The sequence below is a fragment of the Phoca vitulina genome, unplaced genomic scaffold, assembly GCF_004348235.1.
Source record: "Phoca vitulina isolate PV1807 unplaced genomic scaffold, GSC_HSeal_1.0 scaffold3, whole genome shotgun sequence".
Taxonomy (NCBI): Eukaryota; Metazoa; Chordata; class Mammalia; order Carnivora; family Phocidae; genus Phoca; species Phoca vitulina.
In genome coordinates, this window is record NW_022589706.1 from 71,792,916 (window position 1) to 71,818,424 (window position 25,509).

Genomic DNA, 25,509 nt, shown 5'->3' on the forward strand with positions numbered 1-25,509 from the left:
CAATTTAAGTTTACAATGACCAGTGTTTTTGGTAGAATAATGATTTGTATTAATTTCTCTTTAAGGGAAATGCCAACCAGAGGATCAAATTAAAACAGAAAACTGCCTGTTTAGCCTAATGTTAGAACAAAAAGGGTAAATATTCTTAAGGTAGTATTTCCGTCAAGATAGGGGAATTGTCATATTCCACTCTAAGAATAATCCACCCAACGTTGGGGAGGCGGTTCATATGCTCTGAAGCTCGAAATACCCGGGTTTTTACTTCTTACTATTTAACATCTGCAGGCCTCAGTTTCCTTATTATGTAAAAAAGGCTTCTTTCTTGTAAGGGTTGAGATTGTTCATGTAAAACACCTAGCACAATATTACCATCACACTATATATACATTATACAAAATATTATACATTATATCAAATGCTATATTATTTATTATTACTATGTTATTTATTGCTATTGTGCAGTTTATTATTGTTCTATTTAACAACTCTCTTGCTAACCTGGAGAAACAGGCCATAAGCGCGCTTCCCAGGCGTAGAGGCGGGTACGAGTTACCATGGCAACAGCGCGCGCCTAGACATCTTCCGCTCGCGCGTCGCTGGGGAAGAAAAAAAGCCTAAGCTGCGTGTTGCGTCATCACCGCGCGCTCGTTTGGGCTGTCCGTGCTGTTTTGGAAGGTCCCGGCCCGGCTACCGTCGCTCCCCTCCAGGAATTATTCTTTGTTTCAACCTTTGTTACATCGCATCGAGCCTGCAAGACTGTAAGTACTAAAGAAAGAAAGAGGGCAAGCGAGTGAGCATTAAAAGAGATGCCGCAGCACACTCCCCTCCTCTGAACCCTCCCTATGTTTTCTTGATCCTATCAGCTTCCTCTCAGCTGGGATCGCGCCGCGTCAACTTCCGGGCGGGTGCCCGCCAGCACGGCCTCCGCCGCTCCCCTTCTTTGGCCCCTTTGTGTCCCCGCAGTATCGCGGCGCGGGCCCTGGCACGTCCTTTCTCGAGGCAGGGAGCACCATAGTGCAGGGAGCCTCTCCCTGTGGGCGGGCGCGCGGCCCGCAGGGGGGTTAGAGTGGGGAACGTGCCTGCGCGTGCTGGGGTAAGAGGAGGTTGCACGAGGGTCAGCGTGTGGTTCGAGGAAGGCGGGGCGGGGCGGGGAGGGGGGAGACGAAGGGGAGTAGAAAGAGCAATGGAAATTTTAAGAAAGATATCCCTGTCCACCTTCTGATTATTGTGGCCTAACAATGAGGCGCAGCCATAATAGTCATCCTGTGCCACTGGCATGTTTGCGTGCTCTTAATTGCCTTGGGAATGAACTGCTAAGGCTTTGTATTTTGTATTGTTTTCATGGCCTCTTTTTCTCTTTTTATTTTCTTCCTGCAGATAGTTCATTTAAAGCTCTTAATTCTACAGGGTGGTGGTTTCGACCAATATGAATCTTTTCAACTTGGACCGTTTTCGCTTTGAGAAAAGGAGTAAGATTGAGGAAGTGCCCGAAGCAGCCCCTCAACCCTCCCAGCCTGGCCCTTCTTCACCAATTTCTCTTAGTGCTGAAGAGGAGAATGCTGAAGGGGAAGTTAGCAGGGCAGGCACACCTGATTCAGATATAACTGAAAAAACAGGTGAGTTACAATGTTGCAAATTGATGTAGCATCAGGAGGTATTTTTAAAAGATGAAAGGCGGAAGAGAGTCTAATATTCTTGATGTCGTACATACTAATATATTATCCTCCACCTTGCCCTTTAAGATACCGCTTTGGGGCTGCCATTGGCACCATATACCTGCCGTCAACTGAGCATCCATGGCTTCTTCAGTTTTGTATGAGTTCTTGGAATATGGCCCAATGATGGAAATCGATGTCTGAATTTAGGTCATCCTTAGGTCAGAATAGTTGCCACTGGAAGAGAAACTAGGTGATTCAGACCAATGATGTAGACTTTGAGTCTGTTATTTGGCCAGGTGTTTACATTCATCTCAGTATTTTTCAAAAAAATACTGCTCACTTAATATGAACCAGACTTTACTCAAGGTGCATGAAGACAACCTCTGGACAAATGAAGAGCAGATCACATTCAGATTTTGCCACCATTTGACTTCCTGGAGACCCCAAGGGTGCGAATGAGTAATTGGTATTCTTCAAGGTGAAAGAACCATTTTTAACCTCTTCAGCAGATTGTCCCAGACGATGGGATTTGAGAGGAGGCCAAAAATTAGCATTTCCATTTTAGTCTGTGTTCTTTGAACAGTTAACAGGATATATTTGAACTCTTATGTTTTAGGCACTGTGCCGAGTGCTTCACATTCTCTCATTTAATTTGCACAGCAATACTACAAGATATGCACATTTTGCAGAAATGAGACCCAGGGAGGTTAAGTTGTTAGGAATTTGATAGACCTGGAACTCAAATCCAGTCAGTCTAGTTCCTGAGCATAAACTTTTAATTGTTTACATTATGCAGTTTCTTATGAAGGGTGGAAGGAATATTAGAAGTTTTATTTTAATGTTTATTTTAGTGATACCTTTTTTTAATGCAAAACTCAGTATTTCCCAAGCAGCTTTTATGCTGATGTGGCCCTGACAAGATTGGTAATACGTATGTCATTATCGTTGGTATCTTATTTTGTTTGCTAGTCTTCTATTTAACTGTACCAGTGATGGCAGACTCCCCACACATTATCTCTTGAATAACATTTAAAAATCTTTGGGTGTATTGGAACATGGTGGAATGATTTGGTAGGTTGAATTATATGGGAATGAGGAGTCATAATTTTGAAAGGCTTTGTTTGTATAAAAGGTTCTGAACTCGTCCAGATTCTGTGGGGAACCACTGAAGCTTAGGAGTGCTGTCTCTTTGTTCGTTCTTTCAATAGGTGTTTACTTTGCATAACATGCTGTAGTTAATGTGTAGATATCCTGGTACTTTAATATTTTAACAATCAATATATGAATTTGTTTCTTACGTAGTTAGAGAGGGCTGGGAAGGCCAGCATGTAGGCATGGGATTTTGAGTCCTTAGAAGTCTCTACTGCTTCATTTTAGTTAAATGGGACATTGGACAAATTACTTAAAATCTGAGATTAAGATTTTTTTCATCTGTAGAATAAAAAGCACTTTGTAAACTGGAACACAGTGAAATGTTTTATTTATCAGTATTAGTAATGTGAAATTCTTAATTGTCTCTTCTAATCAGAAGATGCTGCTATACCTTTTTTTTTTTTCCCCTGTTTAAGGAGATTTCATTCATCTTTATTGGTTTTTTTTTTTCTCATATGTAAATTCCTCTTATAAGCTGAGATTGCCTTTAGGGATCACATGGTTAGTCTTAATGACATTGGGAAATATGAAAATTAAGTTTGTTGTGGGAATGGTGAGAATTCATCCTACTAGGAATAGAGAGCTTTAAGAAAAGATCATTGCAGATGGTACTGTGAATTTGGGAGAATATTGAAAACGAAGGCTAGGTTTTGGTTTTACATTGTAGTTATTAGAGATCCATTAAAGCCTTCACAGATAGAAGGGTAAAATGGTGAAAGAAAATTGTTTTGTTAAACCAGTCTAGCCGTCCTGAGTACTGCCCTTTGTTAGAGGGTAAGTTTTGAAGAAAGATAATTCAACTAGGAAGTAGAAAGAACAGTAGAAATGGAGAAGAAAGAGATACGAGAGAGATGAGAGAGAGTGTCCTGGGATCTAGCCCCGCATTGGACTCCCTGCTTAGCAAAGAGCCTGCTTCTCCCTCTCCCACTCGCCCTGCTTGTGCACATGCACACGCGCGCGTGCTCTCTCTCTGTCAGATAAATAAAGTCTTCAAGAATTTTAGGTAATTGAAAAAAATGGTAGTTTCATACATCAGAATAGGTATAAAGTACCCGTTCTAACCCATTGGGCATGCCTTTAAAAATTCAAATAAGACTTAAATGTCCTGTCCCTAATTTAGCATGTTGGACCAGACCTAAGGCAACTTAACATAGAGGTGGGGAATTCTGAATTGAGTGTTGAAGCTTGGGCCTGTATACAGGATGAGATACTGAAGCTGGTTTAGGATCCTGACTAGAGATGGAGATTAGGGAATCATTGGTGGGATATGGATTTTGATCTTACTTCCTTTATCATCATATGGTAACTACTTATTTTGCCATTGTATGATAATGCTGTGTTTGCTTATTTACAATAGAATGTTAGGGTCTAAATCCGGTCTAAATCACCTATTTCTTAAATAGAATGGAAATTGTAAAAATTACCTGTCATGACTCTTTTAGCTAACCCTTTAAATTTTACCAATATGAATTAAGATTTTATTTCCTACCACTCTCTTTCAGTTACTGTGCCACAGCCACACCTTTTCTTAAATATGCCAAGGACAGTGCCATCTTTCCTTCTTACTCTTTTCTCTTCTTCCTCCAAGACCCTTCCTGCTGATATATGCATATGACTGTGGGCTTAGTGAAATATTTACTGTCTTTAGAAGCCCTTCCCCTGATCATACTCTTTGAAATAGCAACTCTTTCCCCCTGCCCCCAGTTTTACTCATCTGTGTTTTTCTATGTAGTATTTATTTTTACCTAACATGATTCTATATATCTGTGTCTCCCTTATTAGAATATAAGATCCATGTGAGCAGAGACTTTGTCCTGTTCACCATTGCTCAGAGCAGTGACTGGCACATAGTAAGCTCTTAGTAAATATGTGTTGAAGGAAGGAGTATTGAGTGATAAGTGGGCGATACTAGTACTTTGTACAAATTTTTAAAAGTATCCTTCCTCTTAATGATCTTGAAACAGTCCCATAGCCATCAGGCATTCTTCAGTCATGGTTACTTGAAACTGTTTTTGATGGAGGATGGTCTTCCTTCATCCAGCCTTTGGATATGGGGGCATACGCTCAACTTGTGGGCACCTCTCCTTCCCCACCTCTTTTGCCCTCATGGTGTCCAGTTATTAATGGTTATTGCTTGTTTACACATTCTTTTTTTCTTTTGACCTTTTTGAGAGCACAGCAGGTTTCGAGGGAATAAAATAATGGCAGATGAGTGACAGAGGAGAGAGCTTATTATGTTTTATGCATAAAGAGTAAAAATAAGAGCAAAGCTTGATCTCAAGGAACACCAGGAGGAAGGGACATATAAATACATATAGTTAAAATAGTACAGTGTAATAACTCGGGAAAATATTAAGCAATATAGAATCACAATCCAATTCAGAAATTATTATTCTTGGAGAGGATCAGGAAAAGTCACAGAGAGATGACTTGGAATCAGTGAATCAGTGCTTATTTGGTGAGCAAGAATGAAAATATTCATTGCTTATAAGAGTGATATGTCTGTGGGAAGGGAGGTTATCTGTGGAAGAGGAGGTTTAGGGCAGGTATAGATGAAACTGAGAAGATAGAAATGTAAACTGCTGGGTTGTGAGGGGACTTTATATGCTATGCCAGGAAGGATGGACTTTTTTTGGTACACACTAGAGAGCATTTCGGCATGGGAAGACCATTGATGAAGCTGTTGAATTAATTGAAGCCTAAGTGTAGGAAAATGTTAGTAGGATAGAGGAGGCATTTTAGGGAAGTTTTATATTTCAGTATTTGATGGTATTTGGTGATAGTTAAATGTAGAGGGTTTAAAGATAACTCAGATGTTTCTTGCTTAGACAGCTGGGTGATGGGCACTGTCAACTGAATTAGGCAGTGCATTTGGGAGAAATACACTTAAACATGTTGAGTTCAGTTTTCCTGTTTCAGAAATGAGGTCTAGTAGAGGATTGAACATTAGGTTTGTAGCTCAAAGATGGTTGGAACCTGAGAAATCAACTTTCAAGGGGTCATAATTATGGCAGTTAACCAAAAATACACCCAAAGCAAGGCATATAGTAAAAAATACCAACATTTAATGGTGGACAAATGAAGGAAACCAGTGAAGATAATAAAGGATTACTTGAATATTCATAGAAAATGATAGTACTCTGAAAGCTAAAGAAAGACCAATTTCCAGTTTTGTGTATAGTGAACAGTATCAAATACTGTAGAGAAGTCAGATTGGATGGGGGACTGATCAGAGATCACTTTCCTTGGAAATTAAATGTTATTGTTGACCTTTAGTAGACAGTTTCAGTAGAAAGGTAAGGAAATGAAGACTAGTCTCTCAAGAAGAAGAGGGAAACAGCTTGCCAGTACAGCAGTGTCAAAAGAAAATGTTTCAGGATTGTTGAAAATTGAGCATATTTGTTGGCCTAGGGGAAGAAGCTAGTGGAGAGGGAAAGGATGAAGGGAGTCGGGAGGTATCTGAAGACAGGCATCTAGGGCATAGGAACAGGTGCACAGCTGGACTGTTTAACGTTGCAAAGGAATAGAGACACATTTTACCTGGGGAGAAAAAGTGATAAAAATAAATGGGTTAATCAATTATTTTGAGGTTGGAATGGAGGAAAGTTTTAGTAAATGCTTGATTAATTTCTTTCCTTAGTGAAGTAGATTCAGTCTCCTAAAATGATTGCCATTTCAGTGTGGTGGTCATGTTGAAAGTAACAGTTGTTAATAAGAGAAATTTCAAAATTATTCCAGTTAATCAAAAAGATCCCCCCCCCCCCCCCCAAAATAAAAGCTTTCCAGAGAGCACTGCTCTATCATACAGGTTGTATGATCTTGTGTAAGACATGAGCATTTTTGGACTTCACTTCCTTTGCCTGGATGTTCTCTGAAGTCCCTGCAAGCAGTAAAACGGGTATGTCCTTTGAATAATGGAGCTGAATGTATCATTTTAGCATCATGATTTTATAACCATTGGGTGATACTTCGGGGTTTTTTTGTTTGTTTGTTTTAGGTGTGTGTGGCCAAAATGCAAATCCTTACTATGTCTTTGGATAGTTATTCTGATTTCTTCATGTCTGCAAGTGTTAGTTGACAAGCAGTACTTGGCAGAAGGCTAAGTGCTGAATTATTATTTTTTTTTTTGAGATTTTATTTATTTATTTGACAGAGAGACAGCGAGAGAGGGAACACAAGCAGGAGGGAGTGGGAAGGGAGAAGCAGGCTTCCCGCTGAGCAGAGAGCCCAATACGGGGCTTGATCCCAGGACCCTGGGATCATGACCTGAGCTGAAGGTGGGTGCTTCACCAACTGAGCCACCCAGGCACCCGGTGCTGAATTATTTTAATAGAAGAAAGTACAATGAGTACTCATACTTAAGTAAAAATCTTAAGTACATTTTAAGTGTATACTTTCTTCTGTGTTTTCTCTACCTCCTTACTCTCCATGCTTAGCTATTGTTTTCTTCAGAATAAAATATATATAAAAGATGCAATATTGTATAATGAAGAATATTCTATAATCCTTTAGTTTTGGTGTTTATTTTCACATTTTTTTTCTGCCTGTATATATTCCAGGTTTTTGTTTTTATTTATATATAATATTTATTTATGCTATACCTCAATTTTTTTAAATGATTACAGTGTCTTATATAGATATAATTCATGTAGTTTTCTATTAATGGACATCGGTTAGTTGGGTTTTTCTTTTTTTCTTTTTTTTTTTTTGCTATCAAAAGAAGGCTATAATGACCATCCTTTTAACAGATTTTTTAGCTTGTATTCAGTCTGAAGAAAAATTCTTGGAAAAGGAATTGTCAGATTAGAGTGAATATTAGTAATATTTTAGTAATTGCCAAGTTATCATACACAGAAGTTTTACCACTTTGCACCAGACTACAGCTTGGTTTTTAGATGTATACTTTTTCGTACTAGGTCAAAATATTGCAAACCTCTTTAATCTTTACCAGGGAATTAAATTACTTTACTTTTATTCTTTACTTTTAAGGTTAAGTATGTTTTCATAAATGTATTAGCCTTCTGGACTTTTTCTGTGTTCCTTTTTCTTTTTTTCTGAAAAATAATTTGTAAGTTTTTTATTCTTTTGATTCCTTATTGTTTGTCATAGAGAAATTTTACATTTTCGTGTGGTCAATTTGTTCATTTCTTTGATGGTTTCTAAGGTTTAGGTCCTTATCAGACAGGCATTCCTTAGTATCACATCATAAATATTTTCATCTGTATTTTATTCTAGCACATTTGTGTTAATTTTATTTTTAATTGTAAAATATACATAACATAAAATTTACCATCTTAACTGTTAAGTATACAAATCACAGGAGTGTTAGGTACATTCACATTATTGTGCAATTAATCTTCAGAACTCTTTTTTCATCTTGCGGAAATGAAACACTGTACCCATTAAACACTTCCCTCCTATCCCCAGCCTGTGGTAACCACCATAGTACTTTTCTTTCTCTGAATTTGACTACTTTAGGTACATCATAAAAGTGGAATTATACAGGATTTGTCTTTCTGTGACTGGTTTATTTCCCTTTGCATAAAGTTTTTAAGATTCATTCATGTTGTAGCATGTATCAGAATTTCCTTTTCAAGGCTGAAAAGCATTGTATGTGTATACTACATTTTGTTTAACCATTCATCTGTGGATGGATACTTGGGTTTCTTCTACCATTTGGTTATTGTGACTATTACTGCTATGAAATTTGTGTACAAATATGGGGCGCCTGGGTGGCTCAGTCATTAAGCGTCTGCCTTCGGCTCAGGTCATGATCCCAGGGTTCTGGGATCGAGCCCCGCATCAGGCTCCCTGCTTGGCGGGAAGCCTGCTTCTCCCTCTCCCACTCCCCCTGCTTGTGTTCCCTCTCTCGCTGTGTCTCTCTCTCTCTCAAATAAATAAAATCTTAAAAAAAAAAAAAAAAAAAATTTTGCGTACAAATATCTCTTTGGGACCCTGCTGTCACTTCTTTAGGGTATATACCCAGAAATGGAATTGATAGATCATACAAGAAACCATCACGTTTTCCATTAATACCTGTACCATTTTATTTTCCCACCAGCAGTGCACAAGGGTTACAGTTTCTCCACATCCTTGCTAACACTTGTTACTTTCTTTTTTTGTTTTTTGATTCTTTGTTTTGATAGCCAAACTAATGGATCTGAGTCAGGTTTTGCATTGATAACCAAACTAATGGATATGAGTTAGGTTTTGTGTTGATTTTTATTTTAATCTTAAATCTCATCTGGAATGTATAATAAGGACTAAAGAAAGGATGATACAGTTTTCTCCTTTGCTCATTATTTGTCATTTACTAGTCACTTGTTCCAGAATCATTTATTGATAAACCTTTTTTCTTATGAAACATCAGTATACTCTAAATTCTCATGTATATTTGCATCTTATAGGCCACTAATCTATTTCTCTAGTTTGATATTTGTTTACCCCATTAATAATCATGTTTAGGGTCATAATCTAAAATGTGTCTCTTACAGTGGGTCCCAATCAAAAATGTTTAGAAAGCACTATTGTATGTCTTATTTTTGTGCTGTGTGTTTAAGAGCTTGGAGAAGAGAGTTAACGCCTCATGTTTGTCTCTTGACTTTTTGCTTTATGTATCCTGCAGTGTTTATGTCTTTCATTATTAGTATGCAGTTAAGATATATGTTATATTTTTGTTGTAGATATAATTTCTGTTATTAAAAAGTGTGTCTCAAGTTAAACACTTTTGCTTTGTCCAGTAACAATAGCATGGCTTTGTTTTTCTTTACGTTTTTCCGGTTTATCTTTTCTTTTGGCTTACGCCTGAGATGTTTCTTCTTTCTCATTTCATCTTAGAGTGATGTCAGAAACTACTCTTCAGTCTTGTATTTATTAGTGTATTCTTTGTCTTTTTTAGAGCTTTCATCAGAGAAATAGTTTGATTTTGGAAGATGCTAATGGTATTTCTCTTTCTACTGTGACATTCAAATTAAGGCTGCTTAGATTTCACTATCCATTATTTTGGTTACCTTTTAAAACGATAAATCAATGATGTGTTTTAGTTGGTATTCAAAGGAATTGCCTTGAAAATTAGTTGCCATGTTGAAGAATTGAACCATGTAGAGCAACACAACTAGACGATCAGAAATGGCACAGTTTTGTAAGTCTTCAGGACAGATATAAAGGTTTATGTATTTTCATTCTTTGGGAGATAACTTTTATTTATGGGTTATCAAATTAATTTGGACTACTTTAGTGTGAACTCATAATCTCCTGTAGTGATTTTTGCTTGTTTTTAAGTGGCTCTTGATCTTGGACCCTTTGGAAAGGTGAAACCATTGTCAGACTTAAATGCTTCTTTTGTTTTGTGGTAGACTTAGATATGAGAATGGGTACAAGCATACTGGAAAAACTTGGGATATAAGATTGTCTTCTCTTGTGCATACCATTAATGGGGAATTTAGTTCGGAAAAACTCCCTGGAACCTTGGAGTCTTCTTGCATATGCTAATGATGTAGGTTCCCATTACCTTTTGGTAATGAGAAAATATTCGTCTTCTATCTCTAAAATATAATAGGCTTCTTTATGGTCTTTGTACGAAAGGATAGGCTGTTTTCCCTCATGTTCCTGTAGCATTTTGTTTAATCCTTTCTCATGGCACAAATCATATTTCATAACAGTTACTTGTGTATCTGGCTACTTAGCTCTTATTTGTTTCTTTAGGGCAAATTGAACCTTTTTTCTTTAATATATTCCCTACCTCCTGGTACAGTGCCTTAAGCACAGAAGGCAGTCAGCAAATGTCAGAATTTAATAGTAGCTGATGCCTTCATAATTGGTTCAGGGTTTCACCATTCTTTCATTTGTATTTTTCTGTTTCCTCTCTCGTGCTGCTGCTTAAAAGTGCTTGTTTGGCTTGGGTCAGGAACCATTACTGCATTGTTTTGGCCATTCATTGCCTCTTAGCTATTTTTGCTTTTGCTTACTTCTAGAAATAGTCCAGACAGACAAATCTAAGCATTAAGCATTATTCTAATTCTAAATTATTGACTGTGTTGGAAAGTTGATGTTTTTAGATAAACAAGCTCTTACTGTGGCCCATCAGTTTTCAAAGTGTGGTATGCGAACCTTTAGGATCCCTAAGGGCAAACTACTTTCATAATAATACTAAGATACTACTTGCCTTTTTACTATGTTGATGTGTACAAAAGCAGTGGTAAGTAAAACTGCTGGTGCCTTAGCACAAATCAAGGCCAAGACTCCAAACTGTTGTAGTAGTCATTGTATTCTTAAAATTTTTTAAATGTCAGTTTCACTTAAGAATGTTTTTGATAAACAGTAAAAATTGTTGATTTTGGTAAATCTCAACTAAGCAGTAGGTGTCTTTTTAATACTTTTGTGAAACAAAATGTGAACCAGCCTTTGCTGTATACTGAAGTGTGTACAGTGGTTATCTCAAGGGAAAGCATTTGAACAGTTGCTTTCAGTTCTGATTTGAACTTGTCATTTTTTTCACCAAACACCATTTTTACTTAAAAGAATGACTGACAAACTGTAGTTAAGCAGACTTAGGTATTTAGCAGACATTTTCTCAAAAAAGGACAGTGAAAGCAAGGAAATAACCAGCAGCATTTATTGCTAGTGATAAAATTCCAGTTTTCAAAGGAGAGTTTGGATTTTGGACTGTGAGTTTGACAATCTTCTGATATTTCAGGATCAATGGTGATATTAATCTAATTTTTGATAAAATATCATGAAATGTGTCAACATTTGGAAGATCTGCATTAATCAGCAAGTGAACCAGTATTTTCCAAATGACCAGTGCACACAATGTTACAAAATAATGCATGATTTAAAGGTCCATTAAAGTGCAAGATAGACCAGTGGGTTTAAATGTAATAGAACACAAAAGTTTACTCATATGGTTTCAGATTCCACATTGCAACTGACCTTTAAAAAAAACCTACCACCTGTCAAATTTGGGTTTAGTATCGAAGAAGAATATCCATAGTATTGTAAAAAGGTTATGAAAAAACTCTTCCTTTCCTAACTGTATATCTGTGTGAAGCGTGATTTTCTTTGTAAACCTAAACAAAAACTATATTACAATAGATGAATTACAGAAGCAGCTAGAACCAAAGATTCTTACAAATATAAAAGAGTGCCACTCTACTCACTAGATTGGGGGGAGAGGGATGGGATGAGGGGATATAGTTTTCATAAAAATATTTGTTTTTATGTAAGCAGTTTAATAAAGTTTTTCAGTTTCTACTTTCTAATATGGTAATATCATAGATATAACCAACATAAGCCACATAAGCAAAAACTCTAGGGTCCTCAATTTTTAAGAGTGCAAAGGGTTCTAGTTTGAGAAATGCTATCGTATGGTAACCTTCCCTTATCCTCCATATTATCAAACTACTTCCTCTGTTAGTCACTTACCAGTTAGGCTATGGGGATGTCACTTGGTTCAGAGCTGTGTACAAGTTTAAGGTATATTTTTAGCTAGAGATATGTAGGTATATGTATAGTATATATTATAATATAATACAAAATAATGCATTGTATGCATACAGTATATATATATATATATATATATATATATATATATATATATATATATATAAAATGTATATATTTTGTGGTACATATTACATTACCAGTAAAAGCTCTGAGTAATTGAGTACATGATGGAGAGTAAGCCAAACTTCTTTATTTTTTTTTTGTCTCGTTAACTAAGCACATTAAGCATGAGTTTTAAAAATTATGTCTTCTCTGTATATTTTTGTATTATCTAGAAGAGGAAAAAAATGAGAGAAAATCAAAGATGAATATGTAATCAAGTTCAAGAAACTCTAGTTCTCCTAATACTCATTAACAGATTTTTTAGGACTCCCTTCCTCCAGGCATTTAGGCATTTAAGTAGCTAGCTTTAAAAAGATTATTATTCATTTTGAATAAAGAGATTTTGAAGAAAACAGACAATTGAAATCATCTTGCCTTAGCCCTTTGAAAATATAAGAAAACAGGACACTGGTTAACATGTTTAGCTGATATGCATTAGCTTTAGGTCAGATTTTTGATACGGTGAACATCTAGTTTTTAATTTTGTGTATGATTTGTGATATATCAGGTACACTTTGTAAAAGCAGAATCCATATTACCATTATACTTATTTTATAGGAATTGGGCTGTAATCTTGTTATTCATAAACATAACTATCAGAATTTGTAAGTGTTGCCATGCTTATGGCAGTTAATATAGCTGTGATTTGTTCCAATGCAGAGTTCTTCATCCAGGTTCTTCACTCAACATTTATAAAATTGTTCTTTTGGAAAAAATGTGATTTGCTTTTCAGTTGTGTTGATAGGACTTCATTGTAGGAAGTAAAGATATATCGTTTTAGTGCCCTCCAGGTGAATAGTAGTCATGTAGGCCATGGTTAATATTATTTACAAATATAGCTCATGAGCTTCATTATAATGATTGCTATCATTTTGTGACAGGTATTGGAGACGGCCTGAGTTTTAGAGTATAAGGATTTAGACCTTTACACATAGATTGCAGATTTGTTACTTCTCCTATATGACTTTGGACAAGTTGCTTTCTCTAAATCTAGTTTATCTATAAAATGTTGATATAATGTGTACCCTCAGGATTATTGTGAGGATTAAAAATGTTTGTGCATCACTTGAGGACTTGATTCTGACTTAGAAAGTAGTTGTCAGTTAATCGTTTTTTACATTGACTCCTTTGAGCTAAAGATTCATCTGGTCGTTGCTTTTTTAAAATACATTCACTAGACCAAGGCATTGACTACTTTAATAAGAATTTCTTAAATGTGATCTTTTCATTCTCAAATATGTAAGGGAGAATGGTGGTTTTCTGGGGAAGGGAGAATAATTTTGGAACTCTGCTATTGAAGAGAAGAGACCTTGGTAAAATATTTTATTCACCTGTTTTGAATGAGCCAAAATTTTTAGCTTATGAGGACTGCCATAACAAAATATAATACCAGGTAGCTTAAACAACATACCTTTATTTTGTTACATGGCTGGAGGCCGAAAACCCAGGATCCAGGTTGTTTCTTCTGAGGACTTTCTCCAGGGCTTGCAGATGGCCACCTTCTCACTGTGTCCTCACACGGCCTTCCCTTCATGCACACATCTTTTGTTTCTCTCTCTCTTCTTATGACATCAGTCATACTGGATGAGGGCCTCCACCGAAGCAGCCTCATTTTAACTCAGTCTCCTTTTTGAAGACCCTACCTCTAAATATGTTACGTTCTGAGGTTACTGGGGGTTGAAACTTAAGAATTTTGGAGGGGCCCTAATTCAGCCCATAACACCAACATTTGCTTAAGAGGTAATGTGTATTGAATACGGGCTATGTGTCAATGACTGAATTAAATGCCTAATATATATCTTTTGATTTTATATTCACATGAGCCCTGTGATTATTAGCATCTCTATTTTACAGGTGAGGACACTGAGGTTTGGGGTGATTACATAACTTGGCTAAGAGACAGGATTGGAGTACAAGTCTTTTGGGCTGTAGTGTCCATGTTCATTTAGGCCAGAACTGGGTACTAGGAAATAAAAGCACAGAGAGAAGAAGATGACACTATAACACACAAACTCCTCTTTTGCAATTCCCACTAGGGTCTTGCAAGTAAATTAACCTGTGAAATGGAAAATCATTTAACATCAGCCCTGGTTTGACTGTTAATATTTTCTTTAAAAACTGGTGGGAATTTTTGGTTTTAGGATGGAAACAGTGAACAAATTAGAGATTTTTAGCACATGATTATAATTATCAAAAAACATTTATTTTCGGGTTGCTCAAAATGCCTTTCTCCTTTTTTTTTCTTTTGCAGAAGATTCTAGTGTTCCAGAAACTGCAGAAAATGAAAGAAAAGCTAGTATCTCATATTTCAAGAATCAAAGAGGAATACAGTATATTGATTTGTCTTCTGATAGTGAAGATATCGTTTCCCCAAATTGCTCCAGTACAGTTCAAGAGAAAAAATTCAACAAAGACACAGTAATTATAGTGTAAGCAGCTTAATAGATTCATTCATTATATTTGCCTATGTAAGAAGTTTTTCAAGAAAAAGTTATTTAATTTGAAAAATAGTTTGGTGACTTCTCTTTTTTCTTTCTTTTTTGCCTTTTCTCTATTGCATCTTGGTTATTTTTCCCTAACTTAGAACTGTAGAGAGGTATTTGTGTGTGTGTGTGTGTGTGTGTGCGCGCATGCGCGCGTGTGTGTGCATGTTTCTGGATAACACTGATTTTCAATGAAAAGTTTATAGTGAGAGCAGATAATTTAGTTTTTTTAACCCTCCATAAATAGGGAAATTATTTTAACATGTACCTTTGATCATCTATAATTTCTTTATGGTCTATTCTTGAATCCCAGAGTCAAATTGTTTTAACATTTTTTGGGCACATTCTGTGGAGTAGCACGGAGCTTGTATTATAGTCAGGTAGAAAGACAATAAACAAATAAACAATGTAGTATGCGAAATAATAAATATTATGACCAAAAGGGAAGGAAAATAATGGAGTTCAGGGCCAGGGGTAGGGGGTATGGTTTCTAAAGAGCACAGTTGGAAAAAAGCTTTATTGAGAAGGTGATGCTTGGGTAGAGATCTGAAGGGGTTAAAAAAGTGTGAACCATATGGATATGAGGGTGGGGGGGCAGGAGTGGAGTATTCTGGTCATTGGAAATAACTTGTTTAATGACCCTGAAGTGGTATTATACCTGATGTTTCTAAGGAAAGTAGGCGGCAGATGAATCAGAGAGAAAGACCTAAGGTCACAAGGTAAGCAGCAGGTTAGAAGAGGGATTTAATTATCTTAAACCCATAGGCTGTTTGGCTTTTACTCTGAATGAGATAGAAAGCTAATGAATGGAGTGTATTGAGCAGAGGGGTAAATTATTTCATTCACATGTTTAAAAGGTATTTGAGACTATAGGGGAGCAGTACTAGAAGCATGTATACTATTGTAATAACCCAGGTCAGAAATGATGGACACTTAGACAAGGCTACTACTTGTGGGAATGATTAGAAGGGGTTAGATTCTGTATATACTTTGAAGGTAGAGCAGAGAGGTTTTATTGTTGGATTTTGGGTGGGAGAGAAGGGAGTGAAGGATGACCCTAAGATTGACCTGAGCAACTGGAAGGATGGAATTACCATTAACTGAGATAAGGAAAACTGTTTTGGGTGTGGTAGGCTTCCTTTTGAAGGAAAGTTTGGCAATTCAGTCTTAAACATGCTGTGATTGGGAAGACTCTTAGACATCTAGGCGGGAGATGTCAAGTAGGCAATTGGATTTGTGACATTAGAGTTTTTGGGGGGAGGTCTGGTTAACATCTAAATTTAGGAATTGTCAGAATATAGATTTGATATTTAAAGTTATATGATAAGATGAAATCACTAAGAGATACTAGTATAGCTGGAAAAGAGATCTCCTGGTTGGAGGACTCAGGCCAGCAGAACTTGGGATTTTAGGAACAGGGAGATGAGAAATCTGTGGAGGTTCTGAGAAGGAATAGTTGTTGAGGTAAAAGTCAAAGGGTTGTGTGCTCAGAAGCTAAGCTAAGAAAATGCTGCAAGAAGGAGCCAAGAGATCGAGACTGTGCTGATGGTAATTTCCTCTTAAAATGAACTTTTTGTAAATAAGCCATAATGAACATGCCTTTCTCCTGAAAGTCACTCTGAAATAAAAAATAGTGAAGATCCTGCATGGTTAAGTGTGTTAGATTCACATTTACCTGCTAAGAACAAGGTCTTTCTCTTACATTACAGAAGAAGCAGTCAAATTCAGAAATACCAATTAGCATTGGCACAGTACAGGTGTCTAATGTATATTTAAATATTACCAGTTAATCCCACGTTCAAAAGTACTGGTTTGTAAATAAGGATTGTGCTCTAGAATGCAAGTCAGTGTACCAGTTTCTTTGCCAGGAAAGTATTATAGGGAAAAATCGGCTCGACTAAGTTATATGCTTAGTAATGTAGTTGTTTTACCTTCTGGTGTAAATTCCTTATCTTGTTATCGATGGATAACAGTGTGAGCTTAAGAACTAGCAGTCAGTCCTTGGACTGTATTTTAAGTAAGTACTTTATAGTTATTTTTTCCTCAGTATCATGTTGGATTTTTTTTTGAACAGTATCCTGTGTCTTTAGTCTCATTTTCTCTGAAACAGTTTCTCAGCCTTTTTTTTTGTTTCTCATGTCATTGGCCTTTGAAGGTTAAGAGGCCATTTTTTAAGGAGGCTTCTCAATTTGTACTTAGCTGATTTTCTTCATGATTAAATTTAGGTTAAGTGGTAGGAATGCTACATAAATGATTTTGTGTCCTCAGTGTGTCATACAAGGCAACTGATAGCAATTTGTCTCTTTATTGAGGAAGTGAACTTGAATTACTCAGAAACCTGCCAGCTTTCTCCTAAAGAGTTACTATTTTCCCCTTTTTAGTGATTGATCTATTGGCAGATACTTTGACCTTATTCCTTAGCAGACTTTAACTCAGTAGTTTTAGTACCTGTTGATGATTCTTACCTGAATCATTACTTAAATGTGGGTTGTGAATTGGTGGTATTTTAACTAGCATTTCAGATCTTATATTTTAATTATTTGGTATTCTAATATAAAGAAGGGTTTTCTGTTTTTCCCCATTCATTTATTTATATAGTATTTATATAGTATGAGTAAGTATCAAAATGGAATCATAGATATTTATTTGTTCAGTGGGTTGTAATTCACTTACTGTCATTATTCATTTTGGTGCTCAAATTGCTAAATTTTGGCAGTTGAGGGCCCTTCTAGGCAGGCTCTGGTTTTGAGAGGTTCCTGTTACTTTATGAGCCTTTCCCTTCTGGCAAAAGATGGTACAGACTAACACTATCCCTACCCTAGGCCTGAATTTAGAATTAGCCATTTCTCCAAGAAACACTGGTTCCTTTTATATTTCTTTCTTTCTTTTTTTTTTTTTTTTGCACTGGTTCCTTTTAATAGAGAATGGTATTTGGAAATCTGGGGACTAGGAGTGTTCTTTCTTTGCTATCAGGCGAGGCAGGGGTTATGTCATTGCCCTTTTCAGCTATACGAACTAGGAAATATGAGGGGAATGTGTGTGTCTTGTTTTTTTGTGTGTGTGTTTAAATTATGAGTTTTTAATGATAACCTTTAATTCTAATCTACCACTACAAGGCTTTTCCTTGGCTCTCCTTCTATATTTCCTTTTCTGACATTGAGAACTCTGGCTTCTTGCAATATCAGTTTATTTCTTAACTTGCTCAGTCATCCAGTATACATAATATAGTTTCAGAATTGCTGTCATCATACCATTTGACCATTAAGCCTACTAAGTAGAGTTAAATTTTGTTTATAGGTTTGTTTTGTCTTTAGATTGAAGGTATATGGTCAAAGTATTCAGATTACTTAACGTTTTCTCTGTTATTGATTTGAAATATAGTTCAGTTCATTAATTTCTCTTTGTATTCCTTTTTTTTTTTTAATTCTTTTTTTTTTTTTTTTTAAAGATTTATTTATTTATTTATTTGAGAGAGAGAGAATGAGAGAGCAAGCACATGAGAGGGGGGAGGGTCAGAGGGAGAAGCAGACTCCCTGCCGAGCAGGGAGCCCGATGCGGGACTCGATCCAGGGACTCCAGGATCATGACCTGAGCCGAAGGCAGTCGCTTAACCAACTGAGCCACCCAGGCGCCCTCTCTTTGTATTCCTTTTAAGGTTTTTTCCTTATCCCTCTTTTAAATTTTACTTTTGAATATTTAAAATATTAAGGCTTTAGAAATCAAAACTCTGCATAGAATGTGCTCAGAAAAGTATTACCTCTCTTCCTTTTTCTTGTAATACCCACTGTCATCCACCTCAGAACTAACCAGTTTAGTTTTTCATCATACATTTTCTTCCATGTATCTTTTTTCTCCTTCCTTCCTTCCTGCTTTCCTTCCTTCCTTCCTTTTTTTTTTTTTTTTTTTTAAGAGAGAGAGGAAGAGTGCACATCCATGTGGGGCAGAGGAGGGACAGAGGTAGACAGAGAAAGAGAATCTTAGCAGGCTCCATGCTCAGTGCAGAGCCTGGCTCGGGGCTCGAACTCATGACCCTGAGATCATGACCTGAGCTGGAATCAAGAGTTGGAGAGTTGGACACTTAACCGACTGAGCCACCCAGGCGCCCCTCTTTTTTCTTGTTTCTTACACAAAAGATAGCACACTACATAAATGCATACATATATACATACTCAATTGAGCTTTGTTTTATTCAGTTAGGTATATATCCTAGAAATTGTATTAGTTTATAGAAACCTGTATTTTTTTTCATATTCCATAGTACTGCATTATGTGAATATTCCATGATTATAATCAGTACCCATGAGTGGGCCATTTTGGTTATCATCATTTCTTAACCTTGATGTGGACAGTTTGGGCCAGATAATTCTTTGAGGGGCTTCTTTCCTGTGCATTGCAGGATGTTTTGCAGAATCTCTGATCTCTACTCACTAGATGCTAGTAGCACCTCCCTAGTCAAACAAGCAAAATTGTCTCCAGCTATTGCCAAGTGTTCTCTTGGGGCAAAATCATCCCCCTTTTGATAAGCACTGGTGTCAGTAATAGAAACTGGCAGTTGATGAAATCTCCTAAGAATTATTAATAGACGAGAAGAAGCTGAAGATAGAATCCTAGGAAACACCAACAATTCACAAATGTGAACAAAGGAAGAAAAGCCTTCTTTAGAGATTAAGGACAGGTGGAAAGGTAAAGGAAAATCAAGTACTAATGTTGCAAAACCCATGGGCTGAGGGTGGGTGTGGGGCCAGATTTTCAGATATGTCAACAGTGTGTGAGACTACAGAGGAGTAGATAACCAGTGAAAGGTTTTTATTACATTTGACATTTTAGAGGATATTATTGCCTTGGTAAGAACAACTTCACTGAAATGGGTGGGGCAAAAGGTAATAAAACATTGAGAGGAAAACTACAGGAAATGAGCAAGTGGATACTTGGTTTTATAAAGTTTGTGAAGGAGAGGAGAATTTGCTTAATTCAGTGCTTGTGTCCACAGTTCCTAGAGTTCCTGGCACATTGAATTAGTTGGTTAATGCTGTCTTGAGCTCATTGTAGGCTTGGGAGGAAGAGCTCAGGGAGGGAGAGGAGACTGGGGAGAGAAGATAGTAGATAGTTGAAGCAGGGTCCTGTAGGAAATAGAAAGGGCTGGAATCCCTTAGCACTGAGAAGGGACTTTACATTCAGTAGTAGAAGGGAAGAACTTTATCTGAGACCAGATAAAAGAACACAAAGTAGTCAACTCTTGTTTTTGTAGATTTTTTCTTTTATTTTTAAATCTTAGGCATACAAGAAAATAAAGTAATAGACAATGAACATCCATGTACCTACCACCTAGACTTAACATTTGTTAATATTTTTCCTTGTTTGTTTCATTGTTTCATCTATTATTATTATTGGCCTCGAGTATTTTAAAGTAAATTATGGACATTCCAACATTTCTTGGTGATACTTTGTGATAGGTCTTTCTCCTCCCCAAAGCCCAATACCAATCAATGAACAGTTCTCTAATACCATCTAATTCATGTTTTTTTTTTTAATAAATATTTATTTGAGAGAGAATGAACACAAGTGAGGGGAGGAGCAGAGGGAGAGGGACAAGCAGACTTGGCCCTGAGTGTGGAGCCTGACGTGGGGCTTGACCCACAACCCTGAGATCATGACCTGAGCTGAAACCAAGAATTTGACGTGTAGCCCACTAAGCCACCGACGTGCCCCTACATTCATGTGTTTTATAGCTGCTTTTTCAAACCAGGATCCAAACAAGAAGCATCCACCGCATTCACATGTTGAAACTCCTGACTTTCTTTTGATCTTAAAGAGTCCTCTCCCCTCCTCTTTTTTAAGGATTTTAACTACTGAAGAAGTAAAATCTTTTCTTCGAGAAAATAGTTTTTTATGATTGTCTCCTTATGATGGTATTGAATTTATTCCTCTCTCACTTGTATTTCCTGTGAACTGACAGTTAATACAAGGCATGGTAAGATTGGTAGTCAGTATAATTACTACAGCAAGAGGCACATGGTTGTGAATCTGATCATTAGGTTAAGGTGATAGCTAGCAGAGTAAGAACTTTTGAAAATGGTTTTCTAGGACAGAAATTGTGAGAAGATTCCAACCTGAATGCTTTCATTTTCTCAATGAACTAGGTCGCAAAATCGGGAATGTATCCAGAGTGAGGCAGAATGAGAATTCAGAGTTGAGGATATGAAGAATGAGAGGTCTGGGTGTAATGGAAAGGGAGATGCATGTAATCGCCTTCAAATATTGAAGGATATTCCTTCTACAAAGGAAGCGATTTATTTTACCTCATTACTCTAGAGCATTTTCTTAAAGCAGGGTTCAAGAAGTCAATCTAGAAGTCTGTTAAAATATATATATTCCTGGTCCTTGGGGATCTGTCTGCTTTTAAATATTTTGCGGGATTCTCAGGTAAAACTAGTACCGTGACCATACAACTGAACTAACATGAATAGATACAGTGAAGTTACTAAAATACAGATTCTGGATATGTTTCCCAAAATAGAATTAGCTGTATAGCAATAATCTGCATTCTCTGACACTAAGAACGAACTTAAATTCCCACTTTTCTTTCTCTGATCTTTATAACTTCTATCCATTTGTTATACTTCTATTTTCTGATCTCCAGAATGGCTATCATGGTAGAAAACCAAAATTTCAAAATGAGATTTTTGTTTGGGAGATAGATGATTAAAATTTGGCCTCAACTGTCTTTTATATAGGATTAACATATAAATTGAGATAGAATGAGATTAAAGTTAGTTGTAGAATAAAACCTCACATGGAATAAATGCTCCTTGTCTGGTACCAGAGATTCTGGTACTCAATGGGACCATTCTTATTTTAACACTTAGATTCTGATCACCTAGGTAGGCCATGAAAATCCTTTTATCTTTGTATTAGTGTAGGCTTTATAATTTCTCAAGAGCAACCTGACAATGCTCATCTGATATATAGAGTATAGGTGAAAAGGGAATAGGAAAGAGAAAGTGGGCATGCAGTACGTGTGTGTATCTTAAAATAATTGCCAGGTATTTTATTGTTCTCCATCCCAGCCCAGATAATATGAGATATTTTCAAAGTATGCTGACTCTGGGAATGTAGATTTATATATATAACCATACTGAAATGAAAGAAGTTGTTTTAATCTTTGACAGAGATTGCATTCTTTTTGGAAAGAACTGCTGTATTACATATATATATGATTCTAATAAAATAACAGTAGTACATCAAAATATTGTTTTTTTCCTCTGAAAATATTTTTAGTTCTGAGCCATCTGAAGATGAAGAGTCCCAGGGCCTTCCTACCATGGCAGGTAGAAATACTGATGATATTTCGGAATTGGAAGACCTTTCGGAATTAGAAGACCTTAAAGATGCTAAACTTCAGACCTTGAAGGAACTTTTCCCGCAAAGAAGTGACAGTGATTTACTTAAGGTTATACCCTTTTATAGTAATTGGTTATTGTAGCTGTAATGATGTTTAAAATTTCCCTTGTATCTAGTACTGTATTTAGTGGATAGTCATTTTTCTAAAGATATCTTATGTTTTGAGGTAATTAACTTTTACATAATAATAAAAGTAAATGCCAGAGATTTACTTGTTGGGAGTCTTAACTTTTTAATAGGTAAGGCTATTCACCTATAAATAATAAAATATAGTATTTCCCTCAGTAGCTCACATAGCTTGTGAAAATTTTTTTTGTATGCTTAAATAGTTCTAAAATAGAGACTTAACTGGTCTCACACTAGAAACTCAAATGTCAGGAGGCTTTTTTTTTTTTTTGGTCTTCATAATGACAAAGGGTTGCTATTGATATTTAATGCCAAAGGCCCAGGGACACTAAATCCCCTGCAGTACTGAGGATGGTCCTGCATAACAAAAGAATTATCCTGTCAATAGCACTCTTGCTGAGAAACCTTGATTGAGTTATATAGAAACAAAATAAGTGGCTGTATTTGGACTGTAATAGGTATCTTTATAAGAGCACATAAAAATTGATGAATTAAATTTCAGGTAGAGAATAAATCTCTGAAGATTACTAGTAAATAGGTTATTTCTAGCTCTATCACTTATTAGTTGAATGACCCTGGGAGGATCATTTAATTGCAGGTTTATGTTTTTCACCTTTTTGTCTGGTGACTACCACCATTTCCAGTCGGAACTGTAGGAGGTACTGTATCTGTATGGGGTAGGCAGGTAACTTGGAAGTGCTGGACACTGGCGTATCATAGAGTATATGCTCTTTCTGAAATGGGCAGCTGCTCTCTAGTGCCCGCAGGAGATGGCCATGTGGTATCAATGGTAGCCCATTTTTATTAGGTTTCAGAGTTTCCAAATAAAGTGAAAAGGCTGTTATTTACTATTGACCTATTTAATAGCTTCCTTTAACTACTTGAAGTGTATAATTTAGTGGTTTTTAATATATTTACAAAGTTGTGCAATTATCACCATAATCTAATTTTAGAACATTTTAATCTTTCCAAAAGAAACTTTTTTTTTTTTAAAGATTTTATTTATTGTCAGAGAGAGAGAGTGCGCACACTAGCAGGGGAAGTGGCAGGCAGAGGGAGAAGCAGGCTCCCTGCTGAGCAAGGAGCCGGGTGTGGGACTGGATCCCAGGACTCTGGGATCATGACCTGAGCCAAAGGCAGACGCTTAACCGACTGAGCTGCCCAGGCATCCCCAGAAGGAAACTTTGTATTCATTAACAGTCATTCTGCATTTCCTTCCTCTTGCTCTCGGCAACCACTAAGCTCTGTCTTTATAGATTTGTCTATTTTTCACATTTTATATAAATGGGATTAAATAAGATGTGATCTTTGATGATCTGGCTTGTGAACTGGCTTCGTTCACTTAGCAAAAGGGTGTCAGGTTCATCCATGTTGTATCAGTACTTTGTTAACTTTTTATGGTAACTAATTTTTTTTAAGATTTTATTTATTTGAGAGAGAGAACACAAGCGGGGGGAGGGGCAGAGGGAGAAGCAGACACCCCGCTGAGGAGGGAGCTGGACAGAAGGGCTCAATTTAGGACCCTGGGATCATGACCTGAGCAGAAGGCAGACACTTAACTGACTGAGCCACCCAGGTGCCCCTATGGTAACTAATTTAAAGAAAGAAGTACTTTTCAGGCCAAACAACATGTCTGAACTGAAGGTCGTCCTGGGCCTGCTAGTTTAAACTCCGTAGAATAAATTATTATTATTCTCTGTTATTTTTAACGTGAACCTTTTTTTGACCCCAAATCATTTTGATACATTCTTACTGTTAGCTAAATGAAACTTCAGTGGTATCTTGAGTCTGCACCCTGCTAGCAGTGTTATTTTCCTCTGGGTGTGATTTTTTTCCTAGACTAAGAAGACAATAAATGTAGCGACTAGTAGCTACAGGGGCTGCTTACAGTGTTGGAAATAGCTTCCAACAGAATAAACATGATGGAGTATTAAATATTCAAAGGAACAAATCTCAGTTTAAAAATACTTTAGCCTGATTGCTAATTGTTCACGTAGTTGAAGGGTATTTTTCTTCTGTAAGAATATTTAGTTCTAATTTTATAATTACAGTGGGAAAATAGGATTGATAAACAGAATTTGTATGCATGTTTCATTAATCAGTATTTGAAATTTAGGGAATTCAGTGTATCACTCACTCCAAAGCAGAGTATTCTTGAAGTACTCTGCATTTCAACTGATCCCTATCATTTCAAGAGATTTAAAGGTGACATTTATAAAGTACTGTGCAAAGGCTCTTAACACCCATATAAAAGAATTCAAGAAGTTGTAAAATATAAATTTAGTCCTAGACTTGATAAGAATATGCTTTGACTATTTTGAAAATGAAGAGGGGCTTACAGGATAATAAAGGATCCAAGATTAGGAAAACTAATAGAAGAGAGCACTCTTACTATAGCAAGGAAAAAATATGGGATGTTTAGTTTCTTTTGAAATGCAGTATGTTATAGATCAGTACAAAAAATTATATATTGAGATTATTAGTTATATAAATAGTATATGAGTATGTTCTTGAATAAATTCAGGCCAATTCAGAAATAGAGGAAAAATCAAAAAGAACCTTTTGGTCCCACTCATCTTAAGAAATACTAGATTTAAAAAAATCATTGCAGAATTGTGGTTTATTTTTTCATAAATAAAAAAAGAATAATACAAATGTCTACCAGTGTTCCTCCTCCCTCTCTCTCCATCTCTCTCTCTCTCTTACTGCCTGGACACATAAGCACATAAGTAGGGAGTTTTTAAGGCTTTAATGCAGAACTTTGCAATTAAAAAATTAAGAATACCTTGAATATATATTTCAATACATAGGGATGATGAGTAAGTCCAATAACATTTTAAGGTGTACTTATGTTGTACAGACTTTTGTGAAATAATTCTTAAAGTGTTATTTTTAAAACAATCTTTTCTCATTCTGTTAGTTGATTGAATCAACAAGCACTATGGATGGAGCAATTGCTGCCGCCTTGCTGATGTTTGGTGATGCAGGTAGGCCTGACTTAGTTCTAGCCATGTCAATTTATTAGTTTTATAATAATAAATACCTTCACATTTTTGATAGTTGCTCTCCAATTTACCAAGCAC

General features: G+C 36.4%; 1 protein-coding gene and 1 long non-coding RNA gene across 7 annotated transcripts in view; one reads left to right on the forward strand and one right to left on the reverse strand.

The window, feature by feature from the left end:
• LOC116630160 overlaps nt 1-568 on the reverse strand; it is a 58,539-nt gene extending 57,971 nt beyond the window's left edge. The window contains exon 1 of the long non-coding RNA XR_004298887.1: nt 499-568. This is a non-coding gene — a long non-coding RNA (uncharacterized LOC116630160). The remainder of the gene's footprint in view (nt 1-498) is intronic.
• The window catches only part of SMARCAD1 (SWI/SNF-related, matrix-associated actin-dependent regulator of chromatin, subfamily a, containing DEAD/H box 1), a 74,934-nt gene continuing 49,937 nt past the window's right edge, over nt 513-25,509 (forward strand). For 2 of the 6 annotated variants that reach the window (XM_032400844.1, XM_032400845.1), the window contains exons 1-5: nt 864-1,093; nt 1,408-1,616; nt 14,668-14,845; nt 22,178-22,349; nt 25,347-25,413. In XM_032400844.1, the coding sequence (XP_032256735.1) occupies nt 1,427-1,616; nt 14,668-14,845; nt 22,178-22,349; nt 25,347-25,413 (607 nt within the window). In that variant the 5' untranslated portion in view covers nt 864-1,093; nt 1,408-1,426. Of the gene's footprint in view, nt 759-863; nt 1,094-1,377; nt 1,617-14,667; nt 14,846-22,177; nt 22,350-25,346; nt 25,414-25,509 lie in introns of those variants that run through there. The other 4 variants (XM_032400840.1, XM_032400841.1, XM_032400839.1 and 1 more) reach the window with 4 other exon arrangements.